Source organism: Mycteria americana, chromosome 8, assembly GCF_035582795.1.
Source record: "Mycteria americana isolate JAX WOST 10 ecotype Jacksonville Zoo and Gardens chromosome 8, USCA_MyAme_1.0, whole genome shotgun sequence".
In the NCBI taxonomy this organism is placed as follows: Eukaryota; Metazoa; Chordata; class Aves; order Ciconiiformes; family Ciconiidae; genus Mycteria; species Mycteria americana.
The window spans coordinates 18,233,410-18,250,926 of record NC_134372.1 but is presented as its reverse complement, the minus strand read 5'-3'; the positions used below and the strand labels follow the sequence as shown (position 1 = coordinate 18,250,926).

General features: G+C 38.4%; 1 protein-coding gene across 4 annotated transcripts in view; it reads left to right on the top strand.

Moving 5' to 3' along the window:
• SLIT3 (slit guidance ligand 3) overlaps positions 1–17,517 on the top strand; it is a 543,690-nt gene that overhangs the window by 308,575 nt on the left and 217,598 nt on the right. For all 4 annotated transcript variants that reach the window (XM_075509986.1, XM_075509985.1, XM_075509988.1 and 1 more), the window contains one exon: positions 1,788–1,859. In XM_075509986.1, the coding sequence (XP_075366101.1) occupies positions 1,788–1,859 (72 nt within the window). The remainder of the gene's footprint in view (positions 1–1,787; positions 1,860–17,517) is intronic.

Here is a 17,517-nt window from a genome sequence, read left to right as displayed (position 1 = left end):
ACCATAAAGAAATATGTATGTATATACTTATATACCTATGTATATATACTATGCATGAACTCTTACTCTACAGAAAAATCCATTTTGGATGATTGTACATCCCAGTATCTGTCAGTATAAGAGACATCGTTGAAGTTTTGCCAAATTCAGCATGTTCTCCGAAGTTACGAGAGCTGTGAGAAACCTTAGTTGGGCTTTATGCTTGCTAAGCTTTTTAGTAGACCTTTATAGTTTGTATGGTTTTTCATGCACTTTAAATCATAAAAAACCTGATGTTCATCAAGAGCAGACTACATTACGAAGGGTAAGTTTCCCATAGTCTTCAAATATATACATATTCAAGATGTTCAATGTTAGTAGATCAAACTCAATCTTTAAAGGGGTGCATAAAGATTATATTTGCCATTGCTTCATTTAAACCTTTGTACAGCCTTCTGCTCTTTACCCCAAAGAGACTTTGGTTTAGGTTTTTGTTTCATAATTATACTGTAGTGCTCTGTCTGTGCTTTATTGTTGTATAATAAGAAAGTTGTGACAAATGTCTATTTAGACCAAAAATTAGGTAGAGCAAATAATTGGAAAGAAGTTGGTAAAACTATACAAATATATTATACACGGGTGTGATATATTTGGTATCTCTGCATATATATTTATTATTTTGTAATAGCAACCAGAAACTGCAATGCAATCTTGGTATCTTTGTTCACTTTACACACACAGGGCAAATGGTCCCTCCCTCACCAAATCTAAAGTATATGCTGTGCAAAGGGCAGCATAATATAGTCGGGAGCTTTCATCTTTTTATGAAATGCAGATATTGTACTTACACATGGGTAGGTACAAAATTTTATTTCTCTAAGTGTAAAATTTAAAGGATCATATGTCAGAAAATGTAATCACTGAATTTTAAATTACAACTTATAACTTTAATTTTCTAAGCAAAAGAGACAGATGTACTGCTGTATCCACATGTATTGTGAAATGCATTTAAATCATGCATATGCAGGGAGACAAATGAGAGAACTCCACCACCCAAATATTAAATTATACATTTTGAAGCAAAATAGTGTTTTAAGTGTACATGTGTATAAAGCTTTCTGTCACTGGATTGCTCTCCCTGATGCAGTTAGACAGAATCTGTATTTAGTTGGAAATCTTTCAATAGAACGGGCTACCAGATGGGACCAGTAACAATGCAGAGAGGCATTGAACCACCACAGACATTTGGTGCTTAGAATAATAAAAAGACTATAAAATTAGATTAGTTGAGTCTAATTTGGAATTGGTATATTCCCTATGCACTCTCACAGCTCTTGGGCAGATAAAGCCTGGAGATTTAGTACTGTCAGGACAGAGGACTCCAACTTCCAGTAAAAGAAAAAAAGGCATTCTGGGAGGTCACGGAGGGCAGCACAGTGACCTCCAATGATTTACAGGCCTTTAGCTTAATGAAATTGTTTCAGTGACATGACGGTAAAAGCTCATAATGGATTGGATGCCCTAATGTAATGAAATTACTCCCTTCTGCCTTAAAAAAAAAAAAAAAAGGCGCAATTAATATTTACTGAGACCTGACAGGCTTCAGTGTGCGGTAGCGTGCAGCGCTGTCAGACAGCAGCGAGCAGAGCCAGAGCAGCGTGGCAGCTGAGCAGCCCTGCGCTGGGTGGCGAGCAGGCGCTGCGAGGGGGTGGAGGGACACCTCGGTGACGGGGAAGCCCCCAACCTGGCGCTCCGAGGCAGCTCTGCCCGTACTGGCCAGCCTTCATCCTCTCCCTTCCTTTCTGCAGGCAACTGGACAACAACCAGATCAGCTGCATCGAAGATGGAGCCTTCCGAGCCCTGCGTGACCTGGAGATCCTGTGAGTTGACTTGGTGCTGTGCTGGGGCGGCGGGGGGGTGGTTCTCCCCGTGCTGCAGTGCTGGGCGGAATCTGGGGGCTTGATATCCTTCCTTCCCACCTCGGACCGGTGGTGTAGGTAGCAAAGCGAAATCTCACACTTCCCCCAGGCTGGGGTTACTGCTAATTAAACCACAATAGACGACTTCTCTGCTACCGCTCCTGCTCCTGGGGAGCAGGGATATTGCCGTGCTCGCTGCTGCGTGGAACAGATGGGGTTCAGCAGTATTCAAAGTGCGTCCGATGTATGCTCTGCAGCCAGAAACCTGGCCAGGTCTGCGTAATGTCGAGTAACGGATGGGTAACAGGTTTGTGGGGAACGATATTATGAGATATCTGACTATTGCCCTAGACAAAAAGCTGTTTAAAAGGTGTTTGGTATGTAAGAGGGAGGAGAGACGGGTGTTTGGCAGGCTTGTTCAGCGCAGTCATTGGCTTTTGGGGAGGATCCTTCTCTGAGGGCTGAAATAACACCATGTTGTGCTCTTCATGTACCACAAACTTTACACATTGGCTGTTAAAGCTGCAGCACAGACCAAAAAAAGAAAAAAGGGATTTGACAGTTAAAGCTGACTCTAATAGAGAAAAAGCACATTAGATTTAGAGCACCGTCATTGTAATGTAAAATCCAATATTACCCAGAAATCAGTATCTGAGCAGATAATTTGCTTATTACTAACAGTTACTTGTTCACTTATAGACCTTTTCTGGAATAGGTTTTGACTAGATGAACTGATATAAAGCTTTCCCTGTTACCCAAAAGTTTACTGCAAAGCTGAAAGTGTTAATACTTGTGAAAGCACACGGTCCTAAAGCCAAAATGGAGAGGCCGTGGGGGAGGGACCCCCCAAAATTTAAACCCTCAACATCTGAACTGGAGTTAATACTGGTCCAGCACTGAAATGGTATACACTTAAATACAGCAGGGAAGGCCTGCTCAGACTGCTGAAAAGCTTGCCCTTAAATTACATGGTATGAAACAGCAAATTGTAGATGGTTAAAGTAAGCACCTGCCTTACACAGTCCTGGCACCTGGAGATTCAGCAGACTCAAGGCATTGCCTTTGCTTCTGAGAACAGGCAATATAATGGGCTTTACAGACAGCGCTGTGCCCTGCACCACAGTGTTTTTGAATATGCAGGTGGTAATACTGGGAATTCTTCCCCAAGGGCTCTACCCACCTTGGACTGATGCTCAAAGGAGTTTTGCCATCAGTTTCAGCAGAAGCAAGTTCAGCTTTCTGAGGGACCTGGGAGTGGTGGCTGTCCGTGTTTGTCTGTCGCAGGCATCTGAGTTACCTTTGGACCCTCTCTTTCCCAGGCTGGGATATTGATATTGATCAGATAGTGTGTGTTGCTCATATTCAGCTTACAGTAGGTATCTGCAGAGTTTCTTATCTGGGAACTTATGTTATGAAAAGTATTGTTGGAATTCCATATTAATAGCACTTTTCAGGAAAAGCAATGTGTTACCACTATAAAGTTTTACTTACCTGTCAGATTGAAAAGTCTACTGTGTGGTGAAAGAAAGGAAGAAAAGAAAAAAATCATGAACACCTATAAAAATTACTTTTTTTTTTTTGATGGACTGATTTTCCATATCCGCAGAGAGTGCCTCCACTGACAGTAGACTGTGCTATAACTTTCACTAAAATAGGCTGGACAATAAATGGAACCTTTTTTGTAATATACTGAGTTCTGCAGGCTCTGAAAAAGTTGCTGCTCTATTATTTTTTGGGAATGCATTCCTTCTTGCGAGGATGCAGTAAACGTTTAATTAGTTTATTTACCTCTCTGCTTTTAATTGGTTAATTCTGTGCCAGTTATTTGTGGGTGGGAGAAGAACAGGATATATAAAATACATCATAATCAGTTCTTTAATGCATTTTTAGTTTTTAGCACAGACATACTGCTACAGGAAAAATCAATCTTAATTGTAAAAGATGAGAAAATAGATGGATAGTATCTATTTCTAAAGGTATATTTCCTGCAGTCACAAAATGTGAGTTTTATACCTCCAACCTAATCTGATTTTTTTCCAAGTTTTTCTTCAAAGAAAGTTTGAGCAAACTGATTTAAAAATCTCACTATCAAAATAAATTTGCTTAATGCCCCAGAGAATATCATATCTTCAGTTGTAAAAGTCATAAATGTTAAAAAATTAAAGTGATTTGAACCATCAAAGAATATTAACAAGGGAAACCAAATTTCATCATTTCAGATCCACTATATATTTTATGCGGATATATTTTAACCTGTAATGCAATATATAGAAAATATTTAATGATTCTGGCAAAAATTAATCTAATTATTTGTTTGAACAGTTTGCCAGGGCAGCAAATAATGTATTTCTTCTTTATCTTACTGAAATCTTGTGATCTTTCTGATATAAAACGTTTACATTTCTGCATCTTTTCTCTGCACACCCACCTGTATACAGAATTCTAAATTCTGTAGATAACTCGGGGCAGAGACAAAATGCTTAGCATTTTGAGAGATTAAATGCTTAGCATACACAAAAAAATAAGAACACACTCTTTAAAAGCACTTTGGTTTCTGGGTTGCGCTTTTCATTCACCTTGAATTCCTCAAAAAATGTGAGTGCAAGGAGCTTGGTGATTCGGTAGATGTAGAAACAGAAGGAAGTTGTGCCGTTATCCTTCAAAATGAAGAGCACTCCATAGTCCATGTTACTTATTTCTGCTTATCAAGCAAGCTGTTTTCATTTACTACTTCTATTTTCTTTTTCCTATGTTGTGTATAAGTTCCTGTACCAACAAATAGCACAGAGGCAGAGATGAAAACAAGACTGAAATTTGTGACTAATTTCAGTACTTGAAATGGTGCAGTGAGTTGCTAACTCCAGCTGAAGCTGGGGTCAGACCAAGGCACTGATTGCAGCTCCAAATACAAACACTGTCTTTTGATCACTGTTTTGTTTATGGTCTTCCATGTTTCAGACATCCCAAAAGGTGTCTCTGATCCTATGATCTGACCTATGCAGACCATAATGCAGGTGCCAAGTGTTACTGGTGACTCCGAGTTTTGGGTTAAAAAGCTGCAAAAACATTGAGTATAAACTGCTTTGCTGCCTTCTGTTGATTGTCTTTGCCCCTGCAGCAAGGTGAAGATAATGTCTGAGAAATGACATGCAGAAATGACATGCTTACTTAAATATCCTTTCTTGGTAGTTTTGTATTGGAGCTAGTTTTGTTCGGTTTTGTGTCAGATTTTCTGTACAGCTTCCCATAAAGGTTTTGGTTTTCATCTGTTGATAAAATAGGGATTTTTCTTGTTGACATACTTCCTTTGCCCCTTTTTGTGAGATGATAAAGCATATTTCATTGGGTTTGTTCTTGCATTCCAACACACAGAAAGGGGTGTGCAACCACTGAAACAGCAATAAAATGTAAAAGGGGCATGTATTTGTAAAGGGGTGGCAAAAGTTATTAACTAACTTATGACCTGTTGGAATAGAAATGCACAGAAAAGTTGAAAAAAATACATGTGAAAATTTCACTAACTAAAGTGTCATTTTTAGTAGAAGATTTTCTGCTCTGCTTAATTTTTAGTTATGTCCTGTGGCAATATCTGGAAATAACAGTATTATTGAGAAATATTTATTAGTGTAGCTGTAAGCACGTTTAAAGATTATTAAAAAAACAAAACCAAAAAAAACCCCCCAAAGAATTCTTCAAAATAATTGTCCAGTATTCCTTATGGTGTGTGGCAATACGATGTTCATATCCTTTGTAGATTAGAAATTAGTCCATAGCTTTATTTCCAAATGTCCAAAACTATGAAGCATAGGAGATAAAACTCTTCCAGAGCTCAGAATTTCACCTTCAGTCTCTTAGGATACCTGAAAAAAAGAAATTAATTTCAAGGTGGTTCAACAAGCTCAGTCAAACAGGATAAACTAGTAATATTGAGCGAATGATCTTGCTATTATCATTAGACTGGAAGTACTGAACAATACTTGTGTTTTTAGGATCTATATCTCAGTAAGATACAGAACTCAATTTAGCAAAAACCCCTAATAATCTATTTGTTACTGTTTTGCCTCGCTGGGGTAGCTTGAAAACTGTGTGGTGACATGGCAGTTGTGCCATGTGGACAGGACAGAAAGAATTACAAGTCACCGTTGGCAACTTAGGTGGAGTGTATTCCTTGTTTTATATTGTAAAAGCTGTTTTTCCTCCTACTTTACAATGATAGCCAGAGGGACTGGAGCTTGAACATATTTTGTTCATGGCAGATTTTCTGTAAAAAAATTTCCCAAAACCCAAAAGATTTTATCATACCAAGACCTAATCCCGGGAGGACTGTGGATAGTATTTCTATTAAAGAAGGCAAATGAGTTCTTGCTGTACAGAGCCAGTATGGAATGATTTGGGGTTTTGTTTGTTGTTAGTCATGTTAATTGTTGTAGGTCTTTCATATAATATCTCTGAGCCTGAAAATCCTCTTTCCTGAGTTTCATGTGCTTTTTGAAATGAATGAGCACTGACTCTATCATTGAGTCTGTAGCAACAAACTATGCACGCAGGAATCCACCATTCAACTCTGGGTGCTCTAGTGTGAAAAATCGTGATAATTCACTCACAAGTAATAATGAAGAAGTGCAAGTACAGTCACCTAAATATCCACAGCAATTTTAAGTTGTAATTTCAATTCCAAATGAGCACTAAATATTTGATCTTAAAAAAAAAAAACTTAGTTTTTCAGATTGTCAAATGTAAACACAAATGAAAACATGCCACACTTCCATCCCCGAAATCTTAAAATGAAAATAATAGGAGTCTTAGAAATTAAAATTGTTCTATCAGTGTTTGTATATATAACCTTTTCTGTCCAAACATTCCTGCCTCGCTCTTCTTCCTGCTCCACAACAAATGCCCAGAAAAGCACACAGCTACAAGTGCCGCGCGCTGGTTTCTTTCAAACTCTGATTCGGCACTGAGTCGTGTTCTGCAGAACAGAGCGCGATCTGTCAGACCAGTTGCAGTCTGCATCCTCCAGTTCTTCTGTATGTTGTCTGACACATCCAGTCATTGCAAGCATTTTACAAGTGGAATAGGGTTATTCATGCTTTCCTTTTTTCAATCCAATATATTCCTGTTATAAAGGATTGTGTTTCATAAACAATTCAGTAATCTGTGCAATTTCTGCTAGAGATGTCATGGATAGTGTGCTTATAATACATACTACCTCTTGTCCTAGCAAACTTCTAAGAACTTTTCTGAACATGAATCATTATTTTGTGCTACAGCTAGGATTTAATTGTTCCTGTGGTTGTCTTCTGTATTCTGAACACTGAGTTATATAGTCAGTTTTACTTATTTGCAAAATGCTATTCTGGGCATGTCTTAACTAGATAGAAGATTTTTATTTGCTTTCCCAACCTGGAGAGTCAGGGAGCGAAAGTCATGACATAATTCTAGATATATGAGATGTCATTGCTTAATGAAAGCCTGAAAATGCCACACAAATGTGATTTCCTCCTCTATTTTGCTGGAAATTATGATCGGTCGAAGCAATCAGGATCAAATTTGAACTCTGTAAATTGCGTTCCTATAACTGATACCAAAATACCTAAATACAATAATAAAAATGAGATTTCTATTTAAAATGTTGTGCATAGCTGTTTTACTTACTCATACATGAGTACAATAAAATGAAAATGATTGGGTTTTGTGTTTTTTTTTTTTTAACGAAGGGTATATATTAGCTCAAATGTATGTAAATGAATAAAATGAATTTAAAATCTTTAGTTATTTCATCAGTCAGCATGTACATAATATGTGTCAAAATCAAAACTGAAGGGAGTAACTATTGGCAGTATATGAGTAACTGAAGTATCTACCAGTTAGGTGAAAAACCAGGAGTTTCGCTTTTCTAAGAGTATCCCCATTTTTCTGTGTCGAGCTTGTATCACAGGCAATAGAGTTATGCCAGAGGAAGAACAAAAGTTGTTTTGGCAATTGAGAAATGGTGCACCCAGAGTGTAGAGGTATCAGTGGACAAATGATAATTTCCATTTTTCTTTAGTCCATTACTTATTAGACTGTCCTGTAGTTTATATCCTTCCCATTCTTCCTGCCTCCTGTATCACTGTAGGTCTTTAAGGGAAGGAGAAATGCTCCTGAAGAACCTGGCTGCTGTTATTACAAGGTTTCTGTTATATAAATCAGTTGGAGATAAGATTAACTACAGAAATACCTTTTTCTGGAGAACTTTTAGAAAGCTGCTGGACCCCCAATGGACCCTAGTGAAATGAGATGCATAATTAGCATAAAGAATTGATGGAGGAAAGATGGAGTGCTTACATGGTTGCTTGATAAGAAATGTTTTTATTTGCTGATACATGTCAGTGGGAGATCTGGTGTCATTGCTCAAGATATGGAAATGAAATCTGAGATAACCTCTGTTCTACAACGTATTACAAAATGTCGGGTTGGAAGTACAGCATAGTGAAAGGAACACTATCCAGATGGCACCGTGGTGACAGGCTTTATATCATAAATCAGCTGAGATAAAATAAGAGCGGGCAAGAGAGGGCCTCTGAAAATCACTGATGCCTGTTATAGATGTAATGTAACTCTCTCTTTATGGGGAGAATATATTTGCATAAATTCATTGATCAATGATTTTGCTAATCCTGCAGTATTCCAGGCATGTCCCAGCAAACTGATGAACATTTCTATCAATCCTTAGTGCAGATGCTTAATTGTATTACATATTTAGAAAAGATGGATTTTTCCCCTCCTGGAGTATATGTAGTAGTTGAATGCTGTGCTCATTCTCCTTTCCTGCTCCCATTAGGTTGGAGGTTTTTTTCCCTTTAAGAATAGCCTGGAGCCATGCAGGCTGCAGAACTTACCAAGATAAGAGCAGTGCCAGGTTAGAATTATTAGTTTCATGAATCACTGACCAATATGCTTTTTGAGGAAGCCTGGTTTTATGGCTTGTGTAGCGTAAGCCCTTTATTGGTGCTGCAGTCACTGCTTTGAGAGACTCCAAAGTCAAAACTCCAAGAGACACAGAGATTTCTGGCAAACCTTCTCACCCATGATATTAATTGTTTCATTTGCATGCTCTGCTCATCTTGTAACCTGCCCTCCCTCCCCTTTGACTAATATAGTTTCTTTGTCAGTAATATAAAAGATGTAGAACAAGCATTTTGACTGTTGAAAGTCAAATGAATGTGAACAGCTTAATCCAGAGGACACTCAACTGTATATTTAATGCAGAAGTGCGGCTCAACACCTTAACCAAAAGCTGAGCTGAAGACTGTGATGGGAATAAAACTCCTTGCAGATAAAGTTGAGGTTACGACAGAGTTCTGAGGGAAAGTAACAAGTTCAAGGTAGATGAGTAGTCATTTTATGCCATAGTTTGCAATTCATTGTTTATATGACTCCCCAGAGCAGCTGGATGATGATGCTACAGTAGCCGGATATAGGCCTATCGGCATTAATAAGCCCCCTTTGGCTGGGGGAGGAGGCTGCATGCCTGTGTGGCACAGGTTTCTGTGACATCAATATCAAATATACCAGGATGTCCTCAGCCCTTCTGTGACACTGTTTGGGGTCCAAAACTGGTGGTGAATGCGGGAACTCCTGCTTGCTCTGGGGTCAATCACCACAACAGCAAAAAAAATTATTATTTCAAAAAATGTTTCAAAACACATAATGGTTACCTTCTGTTTTTCTGTGTGCAATTGAAGGTATTGTTTATGACCTGGTATAAATGGTTTGGTTTTTTCAGAGGTTGCTTTTGTCCCTCTGCTGGGCTGGTAGAACAACATGGACAAAGGCTCTGTGCTGTAGCCAGTCTTTATACAAGAAAGGACTTAAAAGCCTGGTTTCTCTGGAAAGAGAGAGTAAAATTATGATGGGAACTCTGCATACCAGAATTGTTGGTCTACCACTTCAAGCATTGTGTCAGATATTTAACCATAAACTGTAGCTGCTGGGATCAGGGTACTATGCATTACTTATTAGTAGTAGTATTAGCATTATCCAATATTTTTATCTGGGACAATGATACTGTATCTACAGTAAATTAGAAATCAAAATAGTAATATGTAGCTAGTTAGCGTGCAAGTGAAGTAGATAATTATATCTGCACCTGGAAAAAATGCATAGGTAGAAGGTTCTTCTGGTCTAAAAATCAAACAGTGTCTTTTTTTCCTGCTGTTCACGAGGTTGTGCATATAATGTAAGTATATATGATAAAAAGAGCATGTATGTTACAGTTAAATCAAGAAAATAATTTTAAAAACTTTTTTAAAAAAAAAGGGGGCATATGATTAGTGTAAATTAGACTTTCTTTACATAGCGTATCCAGTTCTGTGTTTAAGAAAAATGAAAATGTTAGAGCTGCATTGAGGATGGAAGTATGAAACAATTTTGAAGTAATTTGAAGCCAAATAGTCACAATTTCTGTGTTAATTTAGTTACCATAAATGAAGCAATTTCATGTTAACTGGTTTGATACTTTTGAAACAGAATTACATTTCTTAAGTTTCTGTTTTGGGGTGAGTAATCCAAATGCATTGTTTTAGTATGTACGAGTGATGGATGGCCACGCTTAGGACATCTTAGAAAGATGTCCTAAGATCCTTAGAAACAAATTTTAAAACGCTGTAAGTTCATCCAGAATCCTTTGCTGTGATATACCATGTTGCTCCTGAGTATTTTAGACATACCTCAGAAAATAGCTAGGTCAGCTGAAAGACCATGAAATGAGGTGGCTACATAAAGCCATTGAAGGAAACAACGAACAGTAGTGCCATTAATTTTTAAAAATTGCAGGCATCCCTCTTGTCTTCACAGTGCTATGTGGCGTGAGATATCTGTGGTTTGCAAGTGCCAGACTGTGGCTGAGATTGGGATTTTTTTGAGGGTAAAATAGAAGAGAACATTGTGGAAGACAGGTTGATGGCTGTGATAAGGGGATGTAGGAGCATACACTGAACAAGGTCTTTGTTCACCAGATTGGTAATTTAGATTTGCTTTTGCATCTTTTGCCATTAGAATCTTAGATTGTGTCTGTCACCAAAAGTGCTTTCCTGGGAGAAGGGAGGGTGGGAAAGCAGATCTTGTTTGTGGCTTTCAGCTTTGGACTTGGCTACTGTGATCGATAAATTGCCGCAATGCAGCATCTCTGCGACGACGCTTGAAGGCCGCTGAGAAGCCCCTGTTGGTGCAAAAGGAGGTTGTGGGCTGGGCGGGCTCTGGGGAGGGGTGTAGTCCACTCCGCGAGCACCCAAGCTTCTTACTGGCTACTTGGGCAATTTCAGTGATGTCTTAAAAGGGTTTGGGTCCATTTTATCTGCGAGACACCCCATCTTCCTGTCCACGGCTAGGGCGTTAGAAATCAGGTGAGGCACTTCAGCTAATACTTAGGCTGAAATAGTTAGGACAGACTATCCACAATGGCAGTTATATTTTATTTTGTATGCATGCAGATATTACAGAGAAACAGCCATGTATAGACAACAATTAACTCCTTTTATTTAGCTACTTCTTGCGCTGGTAGAATATTCCTGAACAGATCATGAGTGCTTCAAATTTTTTTCTGTGTATATTTTATTTTGCACTTTTTCACTCTGTGGACTGAACGCAAATGAAACACTGTGAGTATTTGCTATTCAAATTTTTATGGTTTCTTAGCTGTATTGCATACGCATGCATGAATATAAGCAGGTATTGCTGCTTCTCATGGGCAGGTGGTGTTTGGGAGAAATTTTAAAATTGGAAAGATAGGTGTTTTTAAACATTGACCTTTATCTTGTGTGATGCACACAAGTGCTGTCTGATGTATTATTAAAAAAAAATTCAATGTTTAATTCCTGATGGAAAGCAGATCCCATTCTAGCTTCACCAAGAAACATGTAATTGCCCTTGTCTAGGAACTATGTGTTGTCTGTGTTCTTTCAAAACATTTCTTTCCTCTATAAATGTAACTTTTCCTTAACAACTGTTCATACGTGCAAGTCTAAATTCACAGAATGTGTATATCATGCATGTGGATTTATATTAGCCTATATACTAGCCTTAATTTCCAGCGTGTATGAATTGCAGGTAGGGGCATCACATACTGTTAGAATATAAAATTATTCCACAAATACGGTCTGCGTCTCTTGCATTTTGGGGAGACACTTTTGGCAGTAAAGGTGAAGTTCCCTCTTTAGAATATTTGCTTCTTTTCCTTCCTCTGCTGTCAAAAGTTGAGAGTTGCCTTTGTGGTTCCATGCCGCACCATGCCCATTGTTGTGTTGCTGGAGCTATGAAAGATATCTTCCCACTGCCCTCTCCCAGTGGGAATGCCAGTGGGAGCCAAGGGGCAGCTGAGACACTGGGCTCCTGAAATCAGGGGTCTGCTCTTGCAAGAGGCATGAAGGGCATTATTTTGCCTGCAGGACCTGGTAGGTCTGCCATCGGATGGAAAAGGAAACCAGAGGTTCTGGCAGCCCACTCTCTATGGATGCCAATCGCCTGCCTCCTAAAAGGCTTTTGTAAAACCTTTTGCACTGACACCTAGACACTCAGGCTAAACTGCTGCCAGTGCCATTTCTACTCGTTGTTATATTTATACTTCCCAAGCAGCTGTCTGCGGCATACATGGGGTTCGCCAGCTCGTCCTTCCTTTGGTCCTAGCGGTCAGCATGGGACTTGCAGGAATCCGCAGTCCCTCAGCCAGTGCCGCATTGCGGCAGTTGATGAAGTGGCGACAGGCTGGCGCAATGACTGTCCCAAAGAGATTGAATATTGTCACATAGCTCCTTACAATGGATGCAGAAGTCCATTTTTTGTCACTTTCTCTAGTTCTGAAAAGACAACTAATTTCTGTCTGCCACTTGGAATGGCTTTTCTGTTCCTGGGTGTGTTACACCTACAAGTATGAAAAGGATATGTTCATTATGGCAGGGAATTCTATCAAAATAGAGGCTTTTACTGTAAGGTTATAGCATTAAAGTTGCAGTGTAATCAGGATGGGACAAATTAAAACACCGTTTTCAAGAATGATACTGTTCCTTTCTAACCCAAATTTAATCAATTTCTTTAGAATTTCTTTTGGTGGAGTCCTGTAAGAAAACTGCAGCACTCAGCTGACTGAATGCTGAAACCTTTACCTTGGAAATCTCCATCATTAAACGCCTTCAGCCTGAACAAATGGCAAAAGTTGCTTTCAAATTATAGAGTTGGATTCTGTTAGTTTGAATTGGATGTTTATAAGACTGCTTTAGCTTCAGAAAGGACTAAACAGAAACAATTGTTCAGGCAGGAACCTGAGAAACTGTTTTATTTTGCTGAAGTACTGATGCGTCAAACTTAAGGTCTGTATGATCTGATTCTGTTTTGTTGATTCCTTTTCAACCTTTCCATAAATACACTCTGGTAGGCTTTCAGACCTCTATCGAGGCATCAAGAACCCAATCCAGCTTCCATTGATTTTGGCAGGAGTAGCACAAAATCCATAAATTACAGTACCTGACATGCATGCAGTTGGGTAACACCAAGAGCCATATTTAGTAAGAGATCTCTCTGTTTAACCTAATAAATAAATAAATAAAAGCATATATGTTTAACAATTAATTTATATTAAAGTAATATCATTCTATTATTAATTTAATTATATTAATTCATTAAACAAGAGATTTTCAAATTAAGCTACAAAACAAAATTTAGGTGAATTGAAATTGAATACAATTATATTTTTGATCACTGTGGCTCCTGTGAAAATCTGCACCTAAATAAATAGGTTGCAGGGACTAGATTCACTCCCTGCTGAAATCAGCAACAGGATTTGCACTGAATTCAGTGGATATATCAGCCCTGAAAATTGGGTATCATAGAGAAACATCGAAACCACCCTGATGATGTAAAATATTTATTCAGCATTTGCAGAAATACTTTACTTTCTCTGAGTCCAAATACTTACAGAAAATTATGGATATAATTGGGAGTTAGAGCCACAGCAGTCATTCCTAATACAGTGTACTGAAAAACGTGTCACCTTTGGGCAAAGACTTGAGAAAATTTCTTGATTCAAAAAAAAGTAAAGGCAGTGTTTCTTGTGCCATTTTTGGGTTTAGAAAAATAACTCACTGGAGAACCCTTAATTTAAAAATAAAGCAGTGGCAGAATAATTTCATCCTGCATTCTTTTGTCTTTGCACCAATGCTTTTATAACTAAAATTTCCATTCAGGCTGGACTGAATTTGTATTTTCTGCCTAGAATTAGAACGTCATGTAAAAGATTGAAAAGCTGATTGAAATTTCTCTAAAAAGCTTTTTCAACTCTCACTGGGCATAGGTGTTAGAAACAATTGAGGGATGCAACTGGTACCTGTATTTCGTACAGTTCATAGAGGTGATTTGATTGTGTGGGAAAATAGATATGTCTTTCTGTATATCAAAAGAGGAGACTTCCTTAAGGGGAAGCAGTAAGACGTTTCATGTAAGACCATGTGAATGACATTCTTGACTTAACATCTAACAAAGTCCACAACCTACATGAACTGTGTACCCTGTATAACCTTTATTATATTTTATTTTACCTTATCTTGGCTTAGCTCATCTTATTTTATTTTATTCTATTATGTTATTCTATTTTCTACTTTATCTTGTTTTAGCATATTTTATTTATTTGCCTGTCGGTATAAGTAAGTATATGCAGGTGTATGTGCACATACAACATAAATGCAGGGCTAAAGATAAGACTAGAAAGGTTTCAGCATCAGTCACCAGACATAAGTCACCAGAATTCTTAATTTTGCTCCCGCTTGTATACATACGATAATACAATCTTTGATTGTACAGGCCTGTATGATTTTTTTTTTTCTGGCCTCTTTTACCAATTTGCACTGATTCCTAGTTTCAATCTCTTTACCCAGATAGCTTGCCCAACCATTTTCTTAGCTGAGGGTCCTGTCTTTCCCTCTCCTCTGCTCTTAGCCTCAGCCCCTGACCTCACCAGTCCCAGAGACTCCAGCCAAGGCACAGCTGGTCTCTAGAGAGAGTTAATGCAGCAATTACAGGACTTAAGTTAATATGCCCTAAAGTTATCACTATAGGCAAATGTGACCCCCCTGGTTCTTGCTGGGTGACAAAGCAGGCATTTGAAAAAAAATAATTTGTTATTACCGTAACCCAGTTTCCCCAAAGCTTGATGTTCTTGAAAGTAATCTAACTCCTTCAAGGGAAAAAAAAAATCTGCCATAAACATCTGGCCTTTATAATGAGCTTAAAGAGTTAAAATCTGACAGTTATATGCAAATTAAAATGAGCCACAGAATGGGAAGAATCAGGCAATTGTAGCAGTAAACACTGCTGGCAGTTTTGTGCATAATTCCATGCTAAGCTTATTTATTTTATTTTTCCATACATTTCTAAAAAGAACATTTTCTTTCCCCTGTATCCTTGAGACTAGTCATATTTCTGATGTTAGCTTCCCAAGTTAACAATGCTAGAGCCTCTCATGTTGCTGTCATGTGAGAACATATGTGAACACATCGGCAAAAGACTAATACTAGAACAGAAACCACAAATTGGCAATTAGTTATTTTTATTTATTTCAGTGGATTTTATGTCACCTGGAGACTATTTAGAAGATTATTTGCCTGGGCTAACATTGTGTTTAAAAATAGCACTTGTATAGCGCCAACTCATTTTAGAGTTGGGTACAAATATTGAGACAAAAACCCAGCTGTTACTGCTTTTGCTGCTAATTTGAGGTGTCAGATCAGAGCTCTACTCCTGTATGTCAGTGAATAAGGCCCCTTGTGAGATCATTATGTTTTCTAACAGTTGAGAGTAATGGATTAATCAGTGCAGCATCAGTTGCCTTCATTATATGCCCACATGGTAGTTGTGGGTTTTAACTTAAACAGTCTGTAGGGAGATGAAAGGATTGAGTACAAGAGGCACTCAGGACTCACCAAAACTCTGAAGAGATCCAGTTGAGTTTTGGACCTTGCCTAACGAGCAAATCTTGGATGCCTTGAAAGTCGAGGGTGAGGGTTGTGCTCAGTGCTGAGGGATAGAGTGCCAAAGCCATTTTGCTTTTTCATCAGAGGCTATGAGAAGCAGTAAATATTTAATTTCATGCAAATTCCTTCTGACCTGTGTGAAAAATAGCTCTTTACAGCTATTGAAAATATAGCTCCTTTTACCCTACAAAGTTAATTACGAACATTAATTATGGTAGTGTATAAAATTCAAGTCTTGATTTTATTACTAAAAATAGATTTAGATTCACTTTTTGGAATTGGTAAAATGCCCCTGCTGTTAGTTATATTAAGTGGTACCTAAGGGCTGGAAAGGGTCTGAAGTTGTCACCTATTGTCCTACCCTAGGACAGGACCATCTAGTCCCATGCCATTCCTGCCAGAGATTTGTTTAGCCTTTTATTACAGGCTTCCGCTGCTGATGGCTGCACACTCTGTAACAGCTCTTTTCTGTATTTTTCCTGTTCTTATTGTAAGAAACATTTCCTCTATATCTAATAAAAATTCCCCTTTCTGAAATTTAAACCTGTTACTACTTTGCTTAACCCTTGGTGAATACAAGGAACAAAGAATTTCTTTTCCCTTTGCAATGGCTTTTTATGTAGTTGGAGAGAGGTTTAAGAGTAAGTGATATGAATCTGCTAACATAGAGATCTAAGGTTCTGTCACTGTTAGTGTTAAATTTTGCTGCTAATCCAGTCACCCAAATTCATGTTTCATCTCTAGTATTTCAGACAGACCCCAAGATCCTCCTCCTCATGTGCATAAATACTGATGGAGATGTCTAATCTTGCATGGATTCAACAGTTTCAGTCCACATGCGCACTGTGAAAAGATTCCTTCGCATATTTTTATTTACCAACACTCCACTCCCCGCCAAATCTTTGGGGTCTTGGAGAAGTTGTCTTTCTGTCACTGCCAGGGCTGGATTGTTGTGTTCCCTTCTGAGCTCCACTGGCAACTTGGGGTGAGCTGCACAATCATTTTTTTGCATCAGTTCATCCACTTCTGAACAGAAATAACATTATCAAGAAAACTGTTTACATGAGAGGCTTAATTATGCTTGGAGATGCCTTAGTTAAGTCTTAATAAATTTTCTGGTCTCATTTACTGGATGTCTAGTTGCACTGGGGATAGGAAGCCTGGAAACCATGGCAGTTGTGGGAGAAGCAGTTATCAGGGAGTATGACAGTAATTCACTCTTGGGAATGTTACAAGCCTGCAGATGCACCATTTGTAGCTATCCATTGCATGCACATAGATAATAATCTTGCATTAGGCCCAATTACATGGTGTTATGGACACACAACACACGGATTACATACACAGCCGACGAGCATACTGTGATAAAGCAGTGGTGTAATTGAAGGAGACAGAAGGAAATGTTAGACTTGTTAGTGCTACCAGTGCTGCAGTGGCTGTTCCCCACCAGCCTTGCCCATCTGCTTTTCTGCACCATTTCAAAGTCTCACTTTCAAAATATAGGTTTATCACAGAGTGAGGTAACTCAGCACCTTGTTCTTTCCACAGTGTGTTGAGAGAGTTTTGAGCAGGAAAAGGAAATGAACATCATTGTTTAACTTACATGGACACATAGAAGT